This window comes from Psammomys obesus, unplaced genomic scaffold (assembly GCF_907164565.1).
Source record: "Psammomys obesus unplaced genomic scaffold, mPsaObe1.curated_primary_1811, whole genome shotgun sequence".
In the NCBI taxonomy this organism is placed as follows: Eukaryota; Metazoa; Chordata; class Mammalia; order Rodentia; family Muridae; genus Psammomys; species Psammomys obesus.
This window is the reverse complement of record NW_026595981.1, coordinates 9,178,378-9,201,819: the sequence shown is the minus strand read 5'-3', so window position 1 is coordinate 9,201,819 and position 23,442 is coordinate 9,178,378. Positions and strand designations below refer to the sequence as shown.

Below are 23,442 nucleotides of genomic sequence, written 5' to 3'. Positions count from 1 at the left end.
ATAAATTCAGGTCATCAGGCGTGGGGGCAAGCAATTTACCTGCTTGTCATCTCAACTGGCCCTGAAAGATTGCCCCCACATTTACTTATTTTTAACTTTTTATTGATTCTTTGTGTAGAAATACTGCTTTTTAAAGGAGCTTTCCCCAGTGCATTCTTTTTCATGTGCTCTTAGGAGGTCAGTCTGCTCCTAAAGTTTTAAACTGGACTCTCTTGTTTCTAACACAGCAGTGAAATGTTTTTAATCACTTTTCTAGCAAATGAGGATGCAAAAACTTAATCTAGCCTTGCGTTGGTGGCTGTCAATGATTCTCATAAATCACATATCTGTTTCTTTGCCAATAGCACTGTATAATTCTACATAAGTAAGAGAATTAAGTTATCCTAGAATATCTTAGCACTTTGATAATAACACCAGGAGTTACCTGCTTTCTGCACACTGTGTGAAGCTGAAGCAGTGGACAAACAAGGAATTTGCCCATGGCCACCATGTAAGGCAAAAGACACTGGAACCTGACCTGGAGGAAGAGGCTGTGTCCCAGCCTTCTGTGTGTACAACTGGCCAAGTGGGGCGGTGGGGAGAAAAGACTGAAAGGGCCGGGCCGCAGAAGAAGGCCCACAAGCGGGGACCTCAGCAGGCCCCTGCATAAAGTCACTGAATTCGTCTTCGTCAAGAAAGGCTGATGATGGGGAGGAAGTTTTAGCAGAATGAGGTGATGTGGGACAATCTGCAAAATGGAAAATGGCAATGAAACATACAGGCATGAAAACCAGAGGAAGAAAGAAGTCCAGATGTAACACAACCCTCAGAACATACTGAAATGTGAACAGTGGAGCTGAGTAAGAAACAACAGTCAGCCAGGGGGTGGTGGCGCACGCCTTTAATCCCAGCACTTGGGAGGCAGAGGCAGGTGCATCTCTACAAGTTCAAGGCCTGCCTGGTCTACACAGTGAGTTCCAAGACAGCCAAGGCTACACACAGAGAAACCCTGTCTCGAAAAAACAAACAAACAAAACAAAAAAGAAAGAAAGAAAAGCAACAACCACAGCCAAGTGGGGCCAGAGTGCTCCCAGGACACTTGCCTGTTATGTTCTAAAAATAAGTTCTAGAGCTAGTTTGCATTTGGTTCAAAAACAAACAAAATTGACTCAAATTTCCTTCTTTCATTTTATTAGGTAGTACCCAATGTGTATCAAAATGACAATCACTTCTGAAATCCAAGTGCCCTAGCTAGAGAATATTTTTTTTTTCTTTCTTTGTTTTTTTGAGATTGAGTCTCTATTAAACCTTGGCGGTCCTGGAATGTAGACTCTGTAGACCAGGCTGGCCTCAAACTCAGCTCTTTCTGCCTCTGCCTCCTGAGTGCTGAGACTAAAGGCATATACCACTACACTCGGCCCTAGAGAGATTGGTCTCTCTCTCTCTCTCTCTCTCTGTAAGACTGCTGCATAAAATAAACAAAATCCCATTGCTCACAGCACTGAAGATACAGGCACATATGGCTAATCCTGGCTTTTTATATGGGTGCTTGGGATTTGAACTTAGGTCCTCATGCTTGCATAGCAAAAATTCTTACCCACTGAGCCACTTCCGGAGCCACACTGGCTTTTTATCATTACATGTTAGCTTTACTTTCATAATGAATGTGCCCTGCAAGGACTATATTTAATATGGAGCTCACTAACAGTTCCATTTTACTTATTTATTCATTTATATTTTTGTTTGTTTGGTTTTTGTTTTCTATTTTGTTTTTCTAGGCAGGGTCTCTCTGTGTAGCCCTGACTATCTGGACCTCTCTCTGTAGACCAGGCTGCCCTTGAACTCAGAGATCCGCCTGCCTCTGCCTCTGCCTCTGCCTTCTGCTTACTGGGGTTTATAGGCATGTGCCGCCATTCCCAGCTGTTTCTTCTTATTTTTAATGTTTGAATTGCTCCGCTATCTACTCATGTTTAATGTAACAATGAACAGTCTCTCATCTGAAAAAGAAGGCAATTTCAAGCTTGTGACTTGTCTTTAGGATTGGTGGAATAAAATCTGGAATTACTCTTCTGGAGTATAAATGGCTTCACACAGGAGCGTCAGCTGCAAGCGTACTGAACTTTGCCGATTTGAGTAACACATCAACTGATTACCTAATGTGCCTCCCTTGCCGCTAACTGATGACCACACTCTCAGCTCACAAGAGAACTCTGTGTGAACAGTGTCTCACCTACAACGGCCACTGCTCTCTGCCTTTTCTAAGGTTGGTTCAGCTTTAGTCTTAACTTTCAAAGTTTGTGTACCTTAGGTTGGCCTAGAACTTGGTATGTAGGCTATGCATTCCGTAGGCTAGCCTCAAACCACACCCCGACCTTAGCCTCTCGATGTGCCACCTCACTGCCTGAGTCATGTCATCACTAGCTTGTTTGGCTTATAATTTTCAGTTTTAGATATGCTTTTCCTGATCGCAAAAATGATTACTAACAGCTATTCTCCTTCCAGTTTTAGTGTCTACTCTACTTTGGGCATGATTTTGGTAACAGCAATCAGGGTACTTAATCTAATCAGTGGAATTAACAGGGCAGAGTAAAGCAGAGGCAGAAAATCAAGAATTAATAATAATATGCTGGAGAGATGCTCAGTGCTCAAGAGCACTCGCTGCTCTTCCAGAGGACTTGAGTGCGCTTTCTAGTGTGCACATCAGTTTCACAATAGCCTGTAACTCCAGGTCCAGGGGATCCGATGGCCTGGGTGGACACTTACACTTACACACACACACACACACACACACACACACACACACACACACACAACACACATCTATACACACACACACACACATACACACACACACACACATACACACATACAATACTTTTTAAAAAGAAGTGATAACAGTGTCAATATTAGATTGATTTCTCCTAATATCAACTTGAAAGAGATACGAAAACACAAGGATTTAGAATAAAAGTTATTGATGTAATATTTTCTGGCAGAACATAGTACTTTTTGGTTTGTTGAATTATTTGTGAAAATTGTTTGTCTGTTAATTCTACATTATTATTGAAATTACCTGATAAAATGTCAAAATATTTAATTTTTAAAAGATGAGAAATATTTTGCAGACAAGACAATTCCAACAAAGTGTTTAAAATGATAACAGATCAAAAAATAAATCCCTTTACCCTGCTTCTCTAAAAGGCAATTTTATTTGATTAAATCAGGATTAAAAACTACAAAGAAATTTACTGAAGAAACGAAACTTTCCTGAGAAATATCACAGCCATGACTAGAAATGGGGCACTTTGAGAATTTCTAAGTTTTGTCTCATGAATAATGAAATCTGACCTAGCTCATAAGAGTGCACATTTCATTATGATAAAGATGGACTAGTAAACTCACTACATTTCTTTGATTCAACAGACTAATTTTTTTCTTTTTTTAAGTCAGGGTCTCTCTATGTAGTCTTAGGAGACCAGCCTGGTGTAAAATTTAAAAGGTCCTCCTACCTCTGCCTCCCGAGTGAGTGCTGGGTTAAAGGCACACATCATCGTGCCCGAGAACGGACTTTCTTAACATTAGTACACACACTATACAAACTTCCCAGGAAAGTTATCAAAGCAGAGGACTAAGGATTTTAACCTCAGCTTATCTGTTAACTGGGTCTGATCCCTACATTTCAAGATACCCAAATCTGAACTCAGCTTGAAGACAGAATTAAGCACTGACTTTCACAAACAAAGGCCATTTAAACACAGGGGGATGGTTCCAAGGAAAGAACATTTTTGTGTCTCTTAAAAAAAAAACTACCTGGTTTCTTGGGGTGAGATGCTGGAGTGGGGTGCATCTTCGCATCTCTGGAAAACCCATCCAGGTTTCCTTTTATGGCTTCCAAAGCATCGTCTCTATTCTTCTCTCCTGTCTGCAAGACAAAAAACCTGTTTAGTTCTTCCCTTCTCAAACTAAAACACAGATATTTATTTCCAGCATCCTTTTGTCCTTTTCCATTTTGAGACAAGGTTTGCCACAGAGTTCACTGTCCAGCCCAGGCTGGCCTCAGACCATGCAGGTCATCCTCTTGCCTTTGACTCAGGAATGAGCCACCACAGGAGGCTTCAGTTCCAATATTATTACTATACATTTGTGATAATTAATTTTCCAAGTCATAAAGACATCATCAATAAGTATATAAAGTAAAGGCATAAAAAGACATTCTATGGAATATAAAAACTTTAGAAGATTCGTTCTCAAGTACTACTGGACAAGACTGAAATAGTAAAATGTTCTAAGAGGGATGGGTGTACAGCATGCCCGTGAGCTCTGGGAAGAGACAGTGTATACATCACCTTGGGTTTCACGCTACTCAGAAGTCTGAGCTTTTGTTTTTGCTCTTCAAACTGACGTCTTTTTCTTTCTTCTTCTAAGAGTTTTTGTTGTTGTTCAAATCGTTTTCTGAAGGTAAAACAACCACATCAACATTCAGCATAAAGGAGTACACTGAGATTTATACTGTCAGCTTCACCAAGACCAACTTGCCTCTTTAGAATTATAATCTTCACTCTTAATTATATATAATGCTTTTATGACAATCTGTTTCTTCTGTAAACTAGCTCTAAAATGCTTTAAATGAATCTACAGAATGATTCACTTAATTTGCATGTATGCTTTTATTTCTTACCTAATTTGCAAGGCAAAGAAAAATATATATATTTTGGTGGTGTAGCTGGGTATGAGACCATCTGCATGCGGTATCATCTACAACTGAGATAGCTCCAAGTGTAAAGAGAGAAACCCACCTGTAGGTGGAGATGTGCCCTTTTCTCCTGCCTGAAGGATTAACCCAATGTGGCAAGGCCAGGAACCTGGCTACGGGCCCACCCCAGGAAGGCAAGTTCACCTTAAGAAAGGGGCCCCAGTTGGTTGTCTAACACCAAGTGGTCAGCTCTGAAATCACATGCATACAAGTAAAATTACATGGGCTGAGTAGGTTGTACTTAAGAGACCATAAATTTGGGAGCAAGGGGAGGGGATATACAGGAGGATTCGAGGGAGGAAAGAGAAGGATGTGTGTAATTATACTTAATTTAAAAAATTTTTTCAAATTATCAGTTGAAAAAAGGTAACATTCATTCCTGTGGTGGCTTAATAGTTAGGGCCCTCATAGAGTCATGTATTTGAATGCTTAGACCCTAGGGAGTGGCACCATTAGGAGGTGTGGCCTTGTTAGAGGAAGTTTGTCACTGTGGGGGCGGACTTAGAGGTCTCCTAGGCTCAAGTTACACCCAGAGTGACACACAATCTCCTTCTGTTGCTTTCAAGATGCAGAACTCTCAGCTCCTTCTCTAGCGCCATGTGTGCCTGCATGCTGCCATGCTCCCCACCATGACGATAATGAAGTAAACCTTTGAAACTGCAAGCCAGCCCCAATTAAATGTTTTCCTTTATCAGAGATGCTGTGCTCATGGTGTCTCTTCACAGCAATAAAGCCCTAAGACAATGCCTTTCCTTCCCAGAATCCCCTCCTTCTGGTGCAGTCCCTATGAGGCACCCATCTTTCTGAGACCTGACTCAGAAAAACGTAATTATTTCTTTTTCTTCTCTTCTGTCTTTTTCTTCTGGATGCTGGCCAGAGCCTAAGCGTGTTCTTAAGATCCTTAACACTTTGGACTTCCTCACTCTGTTTCTAATGTTCCCATGGCCTGCCATGTGGCTGCCTGTCATCATGTGATTGATCTCCATTCTCCCCTTTCCAGGCAGCTGTGAGAGTTACAGCTTCTCTGCCCTGGAGTTTTCCTTCCAAACTCTAATGAACTGTCCTTAATCTTCTGTTTGAATATGCTCTTTGGCCTTAAAATTCCCTTTGTGTCCATTTTAAAATTCCATAAATAAGACTAAAAACCCCCAAGAGGAGACCCCAATTCCCTAGGTACCATATGATGGCTCTACTGGGAACTCCCCAAGATCTCTAGGAATATTTCCTTCCTGCTTTTTAATTGTTTAATTGGCAGAGAACATAAACCACTGCCTGTTGCAAAGGTATCCCCAGCAGCAAAGGAAACAGTCTTGGTGCACTGAGCAGTCACAAAAACCAGGGGGAAAGATGAACATAAAAGCATGCTCAGTCCTGAAGGCTGGGCAGCTCTGTGGTACAGCACTTGCCTAGCAGCTACAGCTTTACAATCAAACAAAAGCAGCAGAAACAGCCAATTTCAAAAGCTGGGAGCAGAGGCAAAAACCTGTATTTCCAGCATTTGAGAGATCTGAGCACAAAAGACTGCAAATTCAAGGCCACACTGGACCTTTTTTGTTACTCTGACTCCAGAAATCAAAACAACAACAACAAAACCCAACCAAACATATAGGAGATTTCCCTGGGAAGGAAGGCAGTGTGTCCAGGAGCGAAAGCCACGCTCTGAGAAGCGGGGCCTTGCTGGACAACCGGGGGTGTTGGTTATCACTGTAACTAGGCTAACCAACTGCATCATTTCTCTGGTCTTCCTTTCCTCAGATAGAAAACAAGAAGTTTGAACAAAGGGACCTGTAAGGTCCCTTTTGTAACTGAACATATTTTTCTTGGTTTTTTATTTCGTTTTGTCTGAGACAGACTCTTGTTATATTGCCCATGTGGCCTTAGATTCACACTTCTTCCACCTCAGTCTCCTGAGAGGTCGGGCTTAAAGGTGAGTGCCACACCATTCAGTTGGCTCTAAACCTCTTACAAAAGTATTTAAAGAGCCCTGCCTCAAAATCAAACAACAAACAAACCTGTTTTTAAAGTGTTCTAAAGACAACATATCTCTTTCAGCTTCAAATTACAGAACATTTGATAATCGGTAGCTGCTACTGTAAAACCCTGTTATCCCTGGATCCCGGGGGTCTCTTACTGTTGCTCTTCTGCAAACTGCTTCTGCATGTCTGGAGTGTACTGTGGGCCTGCAGGACGCATGCCCAGGAACGGTGGCTGCCCCAGGAAAGGCACACCTGCTGCTGGCATTGGCCCCATTGGTATTCCTGCCTAGAAGAAACAGACAATAGATTAAATAATATATGGGGTTTTTGGTTACAGGATGTTGATCACACTGTGAACCCAGGGAGTTTGTTGTTTATTAGAAAAACGTGTTGCTAGTTGTGGTGTGGCTCAGCCCTAGCACACACCTTTAATCCAAGACCTTCCTGCTTGAATTAAATAAAATCAACCATAGATCAAGAGGTGGAGCAGGCAACCAGTTGACAGGGCGTGAACATAGGAAAAAAAAAGAGTAAGAGATAGAGAGATGGACAGGAAATAGAAAAGAGGAACATTCACTTTTGAGGGGGTTTTGAGGTGATATGGGGAAGGAGGCCTATTTCTTCTGGGATGTCAGTTGACGAGGAAGGTCAGCTGGGTGCTTTCTCTGCCTCTCTGATCTAGCAGGCTTTCACTGCAGCATCTGGCTCCCAACTCTTCTTTGGTAAAATCGAACAATTGAGATTTTGTTAAAAACAACAGGTTTTCTTTTTAATTATTAAAAAAGCAACTTGTAAAATAATTTCATAGTATTTTTTAGTGATATATATGATATATCACTAAATATGATATATTCTAGTGAAAGATTAAAAAAAAATAGGCTAAACATTCACTTTAGTGTCACAGGACACCACTGGTAGGAACTCCTTTGGGCCGTGTGTGGAAACCCACAGTTATGCTCCAGTGCATTTAGCAGTCCACACGCTTTGAGAAAAGGTGTCATAGCATATGTATGCATCTTTGTTTTTACAGCATCAGTGAAGATCCTGGCATATGCCAGTCATTCCATAGGTAATCCCGAATTTGATTCCCAGTATTTATAAGATAATAAATATTTTGGGGGTGGAAAGATGATTCATCGGTTAAGAGTACTTGTTGCTCTTGCAGAGGACCTGGCTTTGATTTCCAGCACCCACATGGTATCTCACACCCATCAGTGACTCTGGTTCCAGGGCACTGGATGGCCTCTTCTGACCTTGACAGGCTCCCAGCACACATGTGGTACATATTCATAAAGGGAGGCAAAACATTCACAGACATAAAATAAAATAAAATCTAACAAAAGATAACTATTTTGATGTTCATATCACAATCAGAATAACCTAAACTTTTACAGAAAATAATATATCTAATCTATAGTAAATTATATACCAATAGGGGCTGGAGATGGCTCGGCAGTTAGGAACACTGACTGTTCTTCCAGAGGTTCTGAGTTCAATTCACAAACTCTAAAATCAGATTTAGAGTAACAAGAACAGCCATTTTTCCTGAGTAAAAGTTTCTTCTGAGTGTTTCCCTTCTGAGCCATGGCTGCTCTTGAAGCCACAAGAGACTGCTGCTTCTACTGTCTTGGAGATGGGGAGCATGTCCTTGTCCCTTTAAACCTTTCCTTCTCTCTAAAAAGCCTGAACACAGTTTGTTGGTTTTGGTTAACAAACTTCCCCACTCTCTACTGCACCTTGTTTAACTTCCTCTTGTTTCTTTATTGAGACAGGGCCTCATGATGTTGCCCAGGCTAGCCTCAAACTCAAGATCCCTCCTCTCCTTCTTTCCCTTCTCCCTTCTCCTTCCACAGGCCAGCTTTTACTTTTCAACTAAAGACTTAAGATGTTATTTTTCCATTCTACCTACAGAGTATTGTTGGTAAAGTTACCAATCCCCTGGATGACTCCTCCAACATTGCCTTTCAGGTCTGTGGTCTCTGCCATCCCCAACACCATTCTTTTGTCGCATCCTTAGTCTATCAGCAAAAATACCCAGGCCCCCTTAAACTTTTTTTTTTTTTTTAAGCATCCCAATACTTGGCTTCTACCAACCAGCCTTTCAGCTTATCTATACCAGTAATTTTCTTCTTAGGAATACCCCCAATTCTGTCATCTCACCACTTTACCTACTGTCCATCTTCGTCAAGGCCTCACTTCTCACTTCTCTTCCTGCTCAGATTAGATTCCAAAGTTCAACATTAAAATGGTCTTAAAAGGGGCTGGAGAGACGGCTTAGCAGTTAACAGCACTGGCTGCTCTTCTAGAGGTCGTGAGTTCAATTCCCAGCAACCACAGGGTGGCTCAAAATCATTTATATTGGGATTTAATGCTCTCTTCTGGCACACACCATATATGCACACAGAACACTCATACATAAATAAATAATAGTTAAAAAAGGAATTAACTATAAAAGATGGTATTATCGATATTCTCAACTCTCTTGTCAATTTCTTTAAATTTTTTTATTTTATTGTTCCCCAATTGGTGTGTGTGTGTGTGTGTGTGTGTGTGTACCCATGCATGTATCACAATGTGTATATGGAGGTTAGAAGCTAACTTTGTGGAGTTAGTTCTCTCTTTTCATCTTTTTGTGACCTCTAAGGATCAAATTCAGGTCATCAGGCTTTGGCAGCAAGTACCTTTATCCACTGAGCCATTTTGATGACTTAATTATCAATTTCTTGATCTGGTCTCCTGTTTTCTCTATGATGTGTCTAGATGTGAAGATTTCTATTCATTTCTTATTGCTATCAGGTATCTGTGCAGCACAGTCCAGTCCAGTTCCTTTACTAGAGAAATGGCTACACATGGCTAGGTCAGGAAAGGTATCGCAGCTTCTGCAGTTCCCTCAAATCACCTGCTCTGAAGAAGCTCGTGTGAACTTAGAGGGCCATCTAGGAATGGAGGCCAGCAGATGGTACCAACTGCCAGCCTGTGACGAGACCACGGAAGCAGATGCCTTGACCTCAGTCAAGTCTTCAAGTGATTATACACAACCAGCATCCCGACCTCACCCAAAGTCTCCAAATCAGAACCACCCAACCAGAGCCACACCCGAGTTCCTGGCCCATAGGAGTGGTGAGCTGTTGTTTGCTGCTGCTGCAAGGCACTAAGTCTCGGAGCAACCTGTGTGCATCAGTAGACGAAGACTACAACCCATTGGGTATGCATTAAGCTTCCTGAGTCTATTCTTTAGCACAACCAACAATCCAGATGTTTCAACTATGACTTCTGATTTATTCTTTTTCCTGTTTTTCTAGGATTTCGACTAAACACCTTTTAGGCCTTCTCTTGTATCATCAAACTCTCCCACACATATTTTTATGTGTGTGCCTGTGTGTGTGTGTGCTCTTGAACATGGGTGGGCATGCATTCGGAGGCCCCAGGCTAATGTCCAGAATAATCCTCGGTTGCTCTTGTACCTTACTTACTGAGACAGGGTCTCTCATTTCAACCCAGTTTTGCTCACTGCCTTGCTCTGGGGACCCTCTGTCTCCATCGTCTAGGTCTGCGTCTACAGGGAGGGCACCGTGCCCACCAGGCATTTAAATGAGTTTCTGAGGTCCAAACGCCACCCTCACACTTGCCATCAAGAACCCTCATGGCAAGCCCAGTTCCCCAGCTCCACTGATACATTTTTGTTTGGTTTTTGGTTCATCCTAAATAGTTTTTTTTTTTTTTTACCTCTCCAGCTCACTAATTCATTCTTCAGCCATTTCTAATTCTCTGTTAAATCCCAGAATTCTTCCTTTGGCTAGTATATTTTTCAGTTCTGAAATTGCTTAAATCTGATGTTACTTTTTATAATTTCGAGTTCCCTACCAAGATTTTTCTACTTCAGCTTTTGTTTCTTACATCATAAAAAAATAAAACAAGGTTCCAGAAAGAAAAAAAGAACACATAGCTCACAGTCTGTCCTGCTAGTTCCAACAACTAACACTGAGAACAGTTACTGGAGTGGTTTGAGTGATAATGTCCCCCATGGGCTCATATCTTTGAATGCTTGGTCCCCACTTGGTGAAACTCTTTGGAGAGGATTGGGAGGCAGGGCCTTACTGAAGCAGGTGTGTCATGGGGCAGGCTCTGATGTTTCAAACCCCGGCACCATTCCCAGCTAGCTCTTTCTCTTTGGCTCCCACTGTGGAGAAGGATGGGACCTGTCAGCCACTGCTCCAGCGCCTGCCTGCTGTTGTGCCCCCCACTACGTTAGTCATGATGGTCACCCTCTGAAACCGTAACCCCCTAATAAACGGTTTCTTTCATAAGTTGCCTTCACCATAGTGTTTTATCATAGCAATGGAAAAGTAACTAAGACAGTTGCTTAGCATGTGTGAGTCTTTGAGTTTGAACTATACTGTGGCATATACCTACAATTCCACCTACCTGGGAGGTCAAGACAAAGGAGATCCCCTGAACCCAGATATGATAAAACTCCATTAAAAATGCAAACACAGCATCTAACCATAGCTCTTGACAGGCAGATGCCCAACAACAAGCAATTAACTCTATAAACAATCAACTAAGAAGCAAGTACCTGCATTGCAATGGGTCCTTGGGACATTTGAGAGCTGTAATTCATTCCCATCATGCCTTGCATACTGGGCTGCATGACAGAGACCATGGGAAATCCTTGCTGCTGCATTGGCATCAGGCCTGCTGGAAAACACCAAGGTTTTATTAAAGCCAACATGTTCTAGGGTTTGTTCCTTAAAACCATAATACCCAGAGGACTCACTGACTGAAAAGCTCCATGTTGCAATGGAAAAAGCACAAGGTCTCGATGAGACAGGCGTGAATGAGAATTCCACCATCTACTTAGCTATGTGGCCTTGGGGAAGCTATAGAATGTCATTTGTTAAGTGAAAGTAATATAGGTTCTGCAGAACTTGAATGAGATGAATAGCAAGGCCCAAATGGAGTACTCAGTCTTCACCGTGGGGCCCAGTGATGTCTGCCCCTCTGGGACTCATAAGCTTATATCACATCCTCCTATGCTGACCTCATGCAGCTAACAGGATACTGTGGTGGTGACAGCACCTAACTGCCCAGCCTTGTTCTTTTCGAGACAAGATATCATGTGACCAAAGGGCTGGGCTGGTCCTCCTGCCTCCGTCGCCCAAAGCAGTAATTACAGATGTGTGCTACCACACCTTGGTTCCCAAGGCTAGTCAGTAGCTTCCTTCTTGCTTTCTTGGAGTACTTGTGCTGGAGGAAGCCACTGCTGCATCTCAGGAGCACTCAAGTTGTCTTCCGGGGAGTCCTTGTGGACACCCGGGGCCTCCTCTGGAAAGGCAGCCTGTGTCTGCCACCTTGAATGAGCATCTTGGAAGCAGATCTTTCCGCTCCATAAAACCTTCAGGTGGCTGCAGTTCTGCCTGACAGCTTTACTGCAGCCCCCAGGGTGCTTTGGGCCAGCACCACCCAGCAAGGCCCGCTCAGAGTTGACTCATAGGCACATTGGAAATAACAAAATGCTTCTTTTGCAAAGTGTTGGGGCCACCTGCTACAGCAGTGGATAATAACACTTCAGATCGTGAACTCTGGAAGCCAAGTGCATGGTCTACTTATGACCTATGGGGGCCTGGGTTATTCGCTCGCTCCCTTACTCTGTCTGTCGATATGCTTGTACGTCTGTCTCTGGGGCACTCTTTCTGATTCTCTCTATGTCTCTCTCTTTTTCTCCCTCTCCCTCCCTTCTTCCCTCTCTAGAATTCACTATATAGCCAGGCTGGCCTCTAGCTTTCTGAGTGCTGAGATTACAGGTGTGCACCACCACTCCTGGTTTTTCTTAACTTTGTTCTAGGCCTTTGCTTCTCATCTCTAAAATTGCTTAATGCTTATTATGTCAAAGAAATGTTATTTTTCTTCCCTGTCCTTACAGGGAAGAAAACAGTCATTTCTATGTGAAGTGTATATAATACAAGGATAGGAAAACTAGAGGGAACATATCATGTACACTAGTACCTCCCAGACTTTCCCAATAAAATATTCCCAAGAGCAGAGAAGAACAAATAGCCCTTTGGGGTTTAGTAAAGGGTAAATGTCTACTATAATAAGGAACAGTTCCATATGCCTTATGCACGACAGTGAATAAAAACATAGCTTCAGCACAAATTACATTACAATTTTGCATTTTACCACAGCCTGAACTCTCATTGATTATAGCAGGCATGTCCAATCTGTGGGCTGTGGGAAGCTGATCTGAGGATAATCCTGAACACAGCCCAATACAGAAATCGCCAGCTTACTTCGCATCACAGGGACACTGTAAAAACTTGATTTTATGGTTTTGAATGTGGACAACAATGCAATGCTGCACCTAACTAGAAGTTTAGCTTCTGGTTTGCTTCTGAGACAGGGTCTCACTGTATAGAGTAGACTGGTCTCAAATTCACAGAGATCTGCCTGTCTTTGCCTTTGAGTGCTGTGAGTAAGAGTTATGTGCCATTATGTCCAGGCAATTCTCCTTTCTTCTTTCTCTTCTTTTAAACCAAATATTCTACTTAAAGAAATACAGAAGCTGTCAGTCATGATGGAAACCACCTGTAACCTCAGCACTGGGTAGGCTAGCACAGGAGGATGGGAGGTAAGAGGTCGGAATATACAATCAGATGCTATTTCAAAAAATAAAGGTATAATAAGCAGTAAAGGGAAAGACCAGTATAGCAGATCTATCTTGTTCTTCCATTTGCTTTCCCTGTTTCTTACTGCTTAGTTTCAGAAGCACAAACATTTACATTTACAGGTAACAGCTAGCAGAGGCAGGCTACTTGTTTATTCATTCAGCCATTTGTTTAGATTCTCAAGGGTCAACGCCATGGCAGGCATCATCCTAAGAACATATCAATGAACAAAACCAGAGCCTCATGCTATGGAAATCATGCTGTAATTAGAGACAACCAATAATAAAACAAAACATAAGAAAGCCCTACAAGTCAGGGCATGGTAAGAGTTGGGGCAAGAAATAAAGCAAAGTAATGGGAATACAAGAGCCAGAGAATGCAGTGGTTGTGCTTCTGAGGCATGTTTCTGCCGAAAGGATGCCATGAGCACAAGGCCCTGAAGGAAGGAGGGAAGGAGGGAAAGAGGGAAGGAGGGAAGGAAGGAAGGAAGGAAGGAAGGAAGGAAGGAAGGAAGGAAGGAGGGAAGGAAGGAAGGGAGGGAGCCAGCAACACAGACTTCTGACAGAAGAGTATCTCAAAGGACACCAAAGGCAAAGGCAAAGACTGCGGTGTCGTGGATAACCACAACAGGCTCAGTACAGCCACGGTTTCCTTCTTTGTGCCCTAATGTCCATTTCATCTTTGCAAGGGCATAGCATTTAAAGCATAAAAGTATAGGAAGTGAATATTAAGTTTCCTCTTCTTGTCTCCTGATCAGGTACGCGTGGTGCTGTGGTCAACACTGCTGCTGGTTTCTTGTATATGTTTTCAGAAATGACCTGCGCTTCAAGTGCTCAAATGACCAAAAGTCTACTCTAAGATATTTTTTTAAAAACCCTCACGCTGGACAAGGTAAGTGCGTGCCTGTGATCCCAGCACATGGAGGTAGGGGCAGTGGAATCAAGAGTTCAAGGTCATCCTCAACTACAGAGTGAGTTCCAGACCAGTCTAGATGGCATGAAACCCTATTTCAAAAACAAAGCAGAACCGGTGAGGTGGCTCAGTGGGTAAGGGGCTTGCTGCCAAACTTGACAGCCTAAGTTCAATATCCAGAACCTTCATGGTGGAAGGAGGTGACCCACTCCCAGGAGCTATCCTCTTACTCCACACACATTCACTGTGGCACTGATACATGGATACATACTACACGGAAGTTTTAAAAAGTCAGTAAAAATAACAACAAAAACCCCCTCCGAAACAATTCCAAATTTCAGGGAATGAAGGGATGGCTCAGTGGTTAAGAGCACCTGCAGCTCTTGACAGAGGACCTGGGTTCGATTCTCAGCATCCACAATGGTGGCTCAAAACCACCTGTAACTCCAGTTCCAGGGGATTTGACAATTCTGACCTTCACAAACTCCAACACATCTGTGGTACACAAATGTATATAAGGTAGGCACACACACACACACACACCAGTTTAAACAAATTTTAATAGAATTAAAAATTATCAGGCAATCCTTGGGATTTTTTTTTTTTGTACATTTTCTGTGTTCAATGTGTAAAAAAAAAAAAGCAAAGCAATGAACCACACATGACAGTAAACACAGCTCTGTAAGTACAGCAGGATACCTTAGCTCATGTGATGGAAATCCAGAACATCTGGGCACATCTGGCTTATGACACACACATGTGCACAATGAAAAGAATACAACTGACCCTTGGAAAATTGGCCTGAAACTCAACCTCTTCCACTGATGGAGACAAAGTCGGAGTGAGTTATTTCCACCTGCTCTGAGTGCCCTTTATCTTCCATCTCTGCTGGTGACCTAGGAGGTTCTGTTTCCCCTGTGAGTCTACCATAGCCACCCCCACTGGTTGTGTGAGATGGGCCGCTTTTCAAAAGCAGCTGGGACAGAGGGAGAAAAGAGGAAGACAGTGGAACTGAAGAAGGGAGCAGAAGGAAGCAAGGCAAGTGTAGGTTATTCTTTTTTGTTTTGTTTTGTTTTTGTTTTTGAGACAGGGTTTCTTTGTGTAGCCTTGGCTGTCTAGACTCACTTTATAGACCAGGTTGGCCTCAAACTCACAGAGATCCACCTGCCTCTGCCTCCCAGAGTGCTGGGATTATAGCCACCATGCCTGGCTACAGGTTAATTCTTCCCTCAGTTTTTGTTTATAGTAGAATGGGTCAAAATGTTTTACCCCAACTCCAGTTGCCTTCAAGGTATGGCTAGAATTGATACCAGTGGGCTCCAGTTCCACACTCAAGAGGTGGGGTGTACCCAACAGAGAAGTTTATGGGGAAAAAAACAGAGACTCAGATCTTTATTCTCTCTCTCTCCATTGGGTCTTGCTATATATATAGTCCAGGCTGGCTCAAACCCACGACCCTGCCTCAGCCCCACATTCTAGAATTACAGGCATATGCCACCATAGCTGGCTGAGACATAAATATTTTTCTTTATTGAGACAAGATCTCACTCTGTAGCTCTGGCTGGCAGATCAGCCTCAAACTTAAAGATATACTTGCCTCAGCTTCCCAAGTCCTGGGATTAAAGGTGTGTTATCACTGCCAGGAACACCTGTGATCCCAGCACTTGGAGAGGCAGAGGCAGGCAGATAGATCTCCTTGAGTTCAAGGCCAGATTGGTCTACAAAGTGAGTCCAGGACAGCCAAGGCTATACAGAGAAACCCTGTCCCCTAAAAGGATGTGAATTACCACTAGCTTCAGACTTAAACAATTTTGTTTGTTTATTTATCTATTTATTTATGATTTTTCAAGACAGGGTTTCTCAGCATAGCCTTGGCTGTCCTGGATCTCACTATGTAGACCAGGCTGGCCTCAAACTAACAGAGACCCACCTGCCTCTATCTCCTGAGTGCTGGGATGAAAAGCGTGCACCACCACCACCACCACCACCACCTTTAAAAGAAAATTCAAGAGAAGGTATTATATAGAGTTAAAACTTATAGGAAACTTTTGCTTCAGTGGGCAGCAACATAGCTTATCTTCTTATCCATTTAATTTCTAAGTTCAGAAACAGTGAAAAACAACTTCAGTTTGGGGTCTAAGGTCATTGCTAATGGGCAGAGTGCTTGCCTAGTATTTCTGAGGCCCTGGGTTCCACTCCACTACTGACAGAGAAATGTAAGCTTTCACATACCTTGAGGGGGTCTCATTCCACCTGCAACAGGAAACAGGAAGCTGAAACCAGAATACAAGCACATCAGTATCTTCATCTATATAAAAATTCAAACAAAACCTGATTCGTAGACAAATGAAAGAGTCAGACAGAGCCTGCTGTTGGTTCTGTATTAAAATGATGACATTAATGTGTTAACAATTTTTACATGTGGGGGCTGGAGAGATAGCTCAGAGGTTAAGAACACTGGCTGTTCTTCCTAAAGATCCTGAGTTCAATTCCCAGCAACTACACGGTGACTCAACCATCTGTAGTGAGATCTGGTGCACAGGTACACATGCGGGCAGAATGCTGTATAAATAATAAATAAACAAATCTTTAAAAAAAATTTTTTTACATGTGTGTTTTGCCTGCATGTTTGCCTGTGCATTGCATGCAAACCTGGTACCAATGGAGGCCAGAAGAGGGCCTAGATCCCCTAGAACTGGAGTTTCAAATGGCTGTGAGCTGCTACAGATGCTGAGGACTAAATCCAGGCCCTTTGCAAGAGCAGCAAATCTTCTTAACTACTGAGCTATCTCTCTAGCCCCAGAATTATTAATATTAATAAAGACTGAATTCCCCTACTATCCAAAGTGGAGGAACTTGGTGGGCAGGCGTGTATGAAATAGAGAACAGAAGGCCCTCATACTAAGGCCTGCCTCTGTCACCTTGGATCTCCCTGAATGCCAATTTCTCCATCCATGATATGAGAAAGTTGGATTCATATCCATTCAGTGAACATTTAATGAGCATCTACTACACAAAAGGACTGAAGCAGCTTGCAGTCTTGAATACACAGGTGCAGACAAATAATTACACCATAGGGAAAGTGTGCCAACTCTTTTGAGCAAGGTCCAAATACTAAGCGTTCAGAAGAGAAAGGTTAATTTTTAGGTTATATCTTAAAAGGATTTGTGGAGGTAGCTTTTCTTTTTACTAAAGAAAAAAGAAGAGAGATATACAATACACAGTTTTGGCGAAAGTTCTTAAGTCAGAGATGCAGGATACTCATCAAAATGATCTGTGATTAAATATATGATTTAAAAACAACCAGATTGCTAGGTTGTAGTTCGGTGAGAGGACATTTGTATAGCATGTGCAAGAGAGGCAGAAGCAGGTGAATCTGTGAGTTCAAGGCAAGCCAAGCCTACATGGCGAGACATCATCCCCCACCCTCAATTATACAGTTCTATACAGTCTAACACTGGAAACCGAGGACAGAATGCTGCGAAGCAAGGGAGCAGCTCAAACAGAAGGACCGAGTTCAAGGAAGTAGCTGCTAGTGTCTGATGCTGCAGAAAAGCTTGTCCGGACGAAGAGAAGAATAAAACAACAACAACAACAAAAACACTGCCTTGAGCAGTGGGGAGCAGTTTCAGCGGTCTCTTTGTTGACTAGAGAACAGGGATTCTGAAGGAACAGGAGGAACAAGCAGGAGGGATCTGCTTTGAGGAGCTAGTCCATTTGCTGAGACAGGACAGCGGACAAATCAAGAGCAGGACTCTCTTAAAACTAAAGTAAGTTCTTTCCTGTGTAGGGGGTATTTTCGTTGCATGAGTCTACACACCACAAGCATGCAGTGCCCATGAATGCCAGAAGAGGCGTGAGATCCTGGGGAACTTAAAACTGCTTACAAGACGACCCGTGGGTCTAGGACCCAAACTCCAGTGCTCTTAACTGCCGAACTAACCCTCCAGCCCAAGAAAGGAAAACTCTTGTTTGGGAGAGTTTCAATCTCAGAGTCAAAGATGCTCTTGAGAGGTTTCTGTGTGGCTTAGTGAGCACCAGGAGTCGAACGTCAAATTCAGGAACTCTGGTTTGTTGTTGTGAACTACACTGCTCCCATTCCCAGGAAAACGCCTAGAAACTCAACTTTTGAGTCCATGGTTCTACAGCTATTTTAGTGTCTCGTTTTATTTTTGTTTTTCCTTTTAAGGGCAAGGTGGTTTAGCATTCTAGTTGGACAGCCATCTGGCTGTATGTCACTTATGGGTTTTGTGGAGGCGCTGGGCCACTGGTGAATGCTGTGCTGACAAGCAGGTCTGAACGTCATACAAGAGGCAATAATAGCTGAGTCATGCATTAATGGTTTGTTTGTCTGTTACAATGAAACTTTTAGGCTCAGTCGATTCTTCTGCCGCATCTCCTGGGTGGCTAGGATGACTGTGTGCCACCATGCTGGGCTCTGTTCGCTGGATGACGTGTTAGAGTTGAAGGAGAGCTCTAGTAGCCATCTGTTTTAAAAGGCACCACTCATACCCCGGAGTGGATAAACTAGTAGCCAGGAATACAGTCAAGTAGGCAACCAGTCAAGACTTTGCCAATCTAGCCTTAAAGATTCAAATCAACAGAGTGGCGGAGTGGCTCAGTAAAAACTTGGGAGTTGCATTCCCTTTTATCCCGTCGCGGTCTCCTTATTACCCTACCTGTCTGCTTCTCCCTCTATTAAGTGAGGACACAGAACCCAACACCTGTCAAGGCCCCAACTAATGCAAGCAGAGACAAAATATAAGCTATATTACAGGGCTTTTGTGAAGGACCTGGGTTCAGTTCCCACCATCCACATGGTGGCTCCCAGTCACCGGTAACTCCATTTCCAGGGGATCTGTCACCCTCTTCTGACTCTGAGGACACCAGGCATGTGTGTGGCTCACACATGTAGGCAAAACCCACACACATTAATAAATCTAAAAGGTGATTTTTTTAAGTACCTGTTATACATAAAAGCTACCTGAAAAATTAAACACACATAAAAACAAGTGGACTGACAAATACGACTCACTCTTAATAAAAATTTCACAATCCAAAGTTGCTTAGTGACCCCTGTATTTTTATGACTTAAATATTTAGTTTTCTTTTCATTTGTTTCTGTGTGTGGATACCCAAGGAGGCCAGAAGAGGGCGTCGGGTCCCCTGGAGCTGGAGTCACAGTCACAGAGCCTCCCCATCTGTTAATCTCTCCAGTCCCCTAACATTCTTTTTTTTATTACATGTATTTATTGTGTGTGGAGGGGGTGTTCATGTGGAGGTCAGAGGACAACTTGGGGGAGTCAGTTCTCTCCTTGTACCATGTGGGTCCCTGGGATTGAACTCAGGTCATGAAGCTTAGCAAGAAGTCCCACCCCCTGACAACTAATTCTAAGACTGGCTAGACAAGCAGCTAAGGAAGATGCTGATAAGATAGCTCAGCTTAAAGGAAGGTCAGGGATGGGGTAGGGTGTGAACGGCAACAAGCTTCCAAGAATATGACTTGAAGGCACAAACACTAACTGAAATGCTGCCAACTCTCAGACCTGGAGCTTTGCTTGTCACAAGCCTTTTGCTAATAACCTACATTTGCTACCAGCTTTCATGTCTCAGGCCTGGACTCCTAAATACAGTCTTCTCAATGGATCTTCTCAGCCTCGGGCTTTGGTTACTAATACATCTTATACAGCCCCGATGAGGGGCATCTTCCTAAAGGACCATTCAGTAGAGATCCTGTCTGAAGATGTGCACTGGGATTAACACGGCAGGAAGCCTCTGGGGGTCAGCGTCCCCTACCTTACCAACATGGCCTCCTCTGATCTGGCACACTTTTCCTTTCCTTTTTTATCTCAGGAAACTCTTCTCTCCATCCAAAGCAGCCTATCCGGCTGCAGAAGTGTTGCTTCCAATAGCGCTTGCTAGCCCCGCCCTCCTTCCCCTTGACAATCTCAACTTCTTTCTCTTCCTCCCCCCACTCCCTCTCCGTATAGGTGGAAATCGCCTTCACTATTGTTCAATAGTGGAATCCACAAATATTTACATTTTAAAACATGCCAGGATGGGCAAGAAACAGCAGAAGATGGAAAGACAAAGAAGCCTCCACAGAGCTTGTCAGAGCGCAGGGGAACAAAGAATGCTAAGGTTACTTTGTGAGCGATCCCAGCACTCCGCAGGTCTTGAGTCTTTTGAACCCATCAGGAGGGTGCTCAGCCTTCATGATGCTGTCACCCTTTAATATAATTCTTTATGCTGTGGTGACCCCAAACCTTAAAATTATTTCACTGCTACTTCATCACTGCAGTTTTGTTACTGTCGCGAATCGTGATGTAAATATCTGATAGGCGACCCAAAGGGGCAGCGACCCGCGAGTTGAGAACTGCTGCATGGGAGCATCAAGAACAACGCTGCCGAGCTAAGTGTGCTGGTGTCCACAGCGTTCGCACTAGCGAGATGGAGAGTGACAGTTTGAGGCTACCCAGGGCTACATGGAGCTCAAGACCAGCCAGAGCTAAATTAATAAAACACTGTCTCAAAACAAACAACATTCTCAAAGCAGTACCTGACACATTTAGGCATTTAATGACTACCACTGCAGGCTCACCCAGATGGCTTTCAACTCTGCTGCTTTGCTTGGTTAAAGGCAGATATTGTCATTTATAAGGCTCAAGCATTTACTCTAGGATAGTCCATTGGGCAAAACCGGCTGTTTGCATGTGGCTCTCTTTGACTAGCCTTTCTGAAAACTCAGGAGCTAAAAGAATTTAAGAAATAGTATCTAAGGCAGAAGGAAGTCCTCAGAATTGGTTCCAGTGGGTAATTTTTTTTTCCACCGAAAGCTTTTGTTTTTCTTCTACTTGCTACAATGTCAGTTTTCTCATCAGACAACTCCAGCCCTTAGCATTGCTTTCCCAAAAATCAAAATATTCCCGAGTGCACAGTTTCTCAGCCTAAGAGAGTATCTAATAAATATAACACAAAATGCCTTTCAAAGGATCATTGTAGCCACTTTTCTGTCCCCTACATATTTGGTACCTGTTGGAGCTCACACCCATTTGCTGTCCTTGTTCTTTTCCTTGAGACAGGACCTAGGGGCGCCTAGGCTGACCTCAAACTTTCCTCGTAGCTGAGCATGTCTGAACTCCTGATCCTTGGGCTTGCACTTCCTCAGAACTGGCATTATAGGCATGCTCCAACACACCTGGTTGGACCAACAACACTGAAAAGACTGTAACTCAAACTGAGGAGCACCTAACTTTCTGCATCCCTGAGTCTTCCCCTAACCTTTAAAAAATAAAGACATCTGTGTCTAAAATAAAAAGTTCTTTCCAAATTCCTAGAACTGGTCCCATTATTAACCGTACATTTGATTAGATTAGTGCCCTTTGGGAACACTTTAGAAATTGTTATAATGTATATATTTATAGTCTGCAGACAAAAATTATTTATAACAACCACTTAAAAACTCTAATGAAACAGTGACAAAAAACAAAACAGGAAGCAAAACATTTTAAAATTAAAGCCAAAGACATGTAGAGGAAGTGGAAAACCCGGCCACACACAGTTGATTTATTCAAGTGACTAATTTTTTCCTCCTGCGAATGAATATATATATATATATGATATATATATATCATATATATATATATACCTGTAAGAGGTGATAACTTTAAAATCCTTTACACATTTGGGGGTCTCACTCCAAATTTAAACTACACGTGAAAAAACCCAAACACTTTGCTTTCCAAAGATAACTCAGGACATTTAAAAAGCAAAAGCTAATTTTACCTCTGAATGTGCACGCTGTATATGTTAGCCAATTAAACAAACACAGACTAAGTCATGATAGAAATGGGGTTCCGACATTCCGGAACCAAACATTTCATTAAACGATAATGAATTTGAGTTACAAATGCCTCTTTACCCTTCCGGATATTAGGAAGCACAGGCTAAAAATTATCTGAAATATAACAAAGGGCAGATTTTCTTTTTTTTAAGAGCTCAGTAAAGTCTGGAAGCTTTTGTTGTTAACAAGAGCATAACTGCTTTTGCTCAGTGAAGTCTCTTTGTTTCAAAATGTCTTTTTAAGAAGGAGGCAGACAAGTGTTGAGTCAATCTACACGACTCAAGACAATTACTAAATCTAAGGTCTTCAGATTTTCCTATCTGTACGTGAAGAAAAGAAGGAGGACAGGACAGGGCGCTTTAGAAGAGGAAAGACAGAACAGACACTCTCCACACGGTTCTAACAGTTTCGTGTCCACACTGTCACAGGCTTCGCTCCAACAGCAGCTCAAGCCCAGAAAGCCAGGAAGGGGAGCGCGGGCGCTCGAGGCCCCGCGGCAGGTGCGGCGGCGCCTGCACGGGAGCGCGCTCCCCGCGGGTCCCCGGGACGCCAGCGCCCCGCAACCGCCGCCCCTGCGCCCGGCCCCACCTGCTCAGCCCGCCGGCCCACCTGCGGATCCCGCCGGTCCCGAGCTCCGCCCCGCCCCGCCGACCCACCTGCCTGCCCCACCGGGCCCCGCGCCCGCCCCCGCCGCGCCGCTGGCTCCGGCTCCGGGCCGCAGCGCCATCTTGCTCGGGGCCGCCGCCGCCGCCGCGCCAGCAGCTGTCAGCCGAACACAGGCACTTCCGGGGCAGACACCGCCCCACCAAACCGGGGCGACGGCGGGGCGGGGCCGCGCGCCCACGTGACTCCAGAGCCCTCGGGCGCGAGCAGCGCGCCCCCGCGGCATGCTGCAGGGTTCACAGCACTGCAGCCCGAGTCGAACCTTTCCCAATGTGGGTCAGCCCTAGTGCACAGAGGTCGTCCTGATTGTTGAACTGGATGAAGGAACGAACACAGGTGCTCTTCTGCTGTTCCTTTACACAACATACGGATCCTAGATGGCTTTTTGACAGCTTTACACCTTTTTCCTTGGCCCTCTCTTTTCAACATCCATCACAGGAATTGTCGGTATTTAAAATTTATTTTAGTTAGCCAACCAAGAGCAGCATGTGAACCCGGTACACATGAAGATGTACTCCAAGCACTCCTGTGTTTGACTTTGCCATCACGCCATAATAGTGTTTTCCCTTCCCAGGAAGGGCACACGCACAATTACGCTGAACCTACGCAGGGCATTTTTACCTTGACGACTCCACCCCCAATCAAGCTACC

At 43.6% G+C, this 23,442-nt stretch overlaps 1 protein-coding gene across 16 annotated transcripts in view; it reads right to left on the bottom strand.

The window, feature by feature from the left end:
* Synrg (synergin gamma) overlaps window positions 1-22,862 on the bottom strand; it is a 76,345-nt gene extending 53,483 nt beyond the window's left edge. For 5 of the 16 annotated variants that reach the window (XM_055619510.1, XM_055619512.1, XM_055619514.1 and 2 more), the window contains exons 1-6: window positions 22,785-22,862; window positions 16,518-16,558; window positions 11,285-11,406; window positions 6,864-6,994; window positions 4,326-4,431; window positions 3,790-3,901 (exon numbers count right to left, since the gene is read on the bottom strand). In XM_055619510.1, the coding sequence (XP_055475485.1) occupies window positions 3,790-3,901; window positions 4,326-4,431; window positions 6,864-6,994; window positions 11,285-11,406; window positions 16,518-16,558; window positions 22,785-22,855 (583 nt within the window). In that variant the 5' untranslated portion in view covers window positions 22,856-22,862. Of the gene's footprint in view, window positions 1-424; window positions 728-3,789; window positions 3,902-4,325; window positions 4,432-6,863; window positions 6,995-11,284; window positions 11,407-16,517; window positions 16,559-22,784 lie in introns of all 16 variants that reach the window. The other 11 variants (XM_055619513.1, XM_055619515.1, XM_055619517.1 and 8 more) reach the window with 3 other exon arrangements.
* Between the last annotated feature and the right edge of the window lie 580 nt (window positions 22,863-23,442).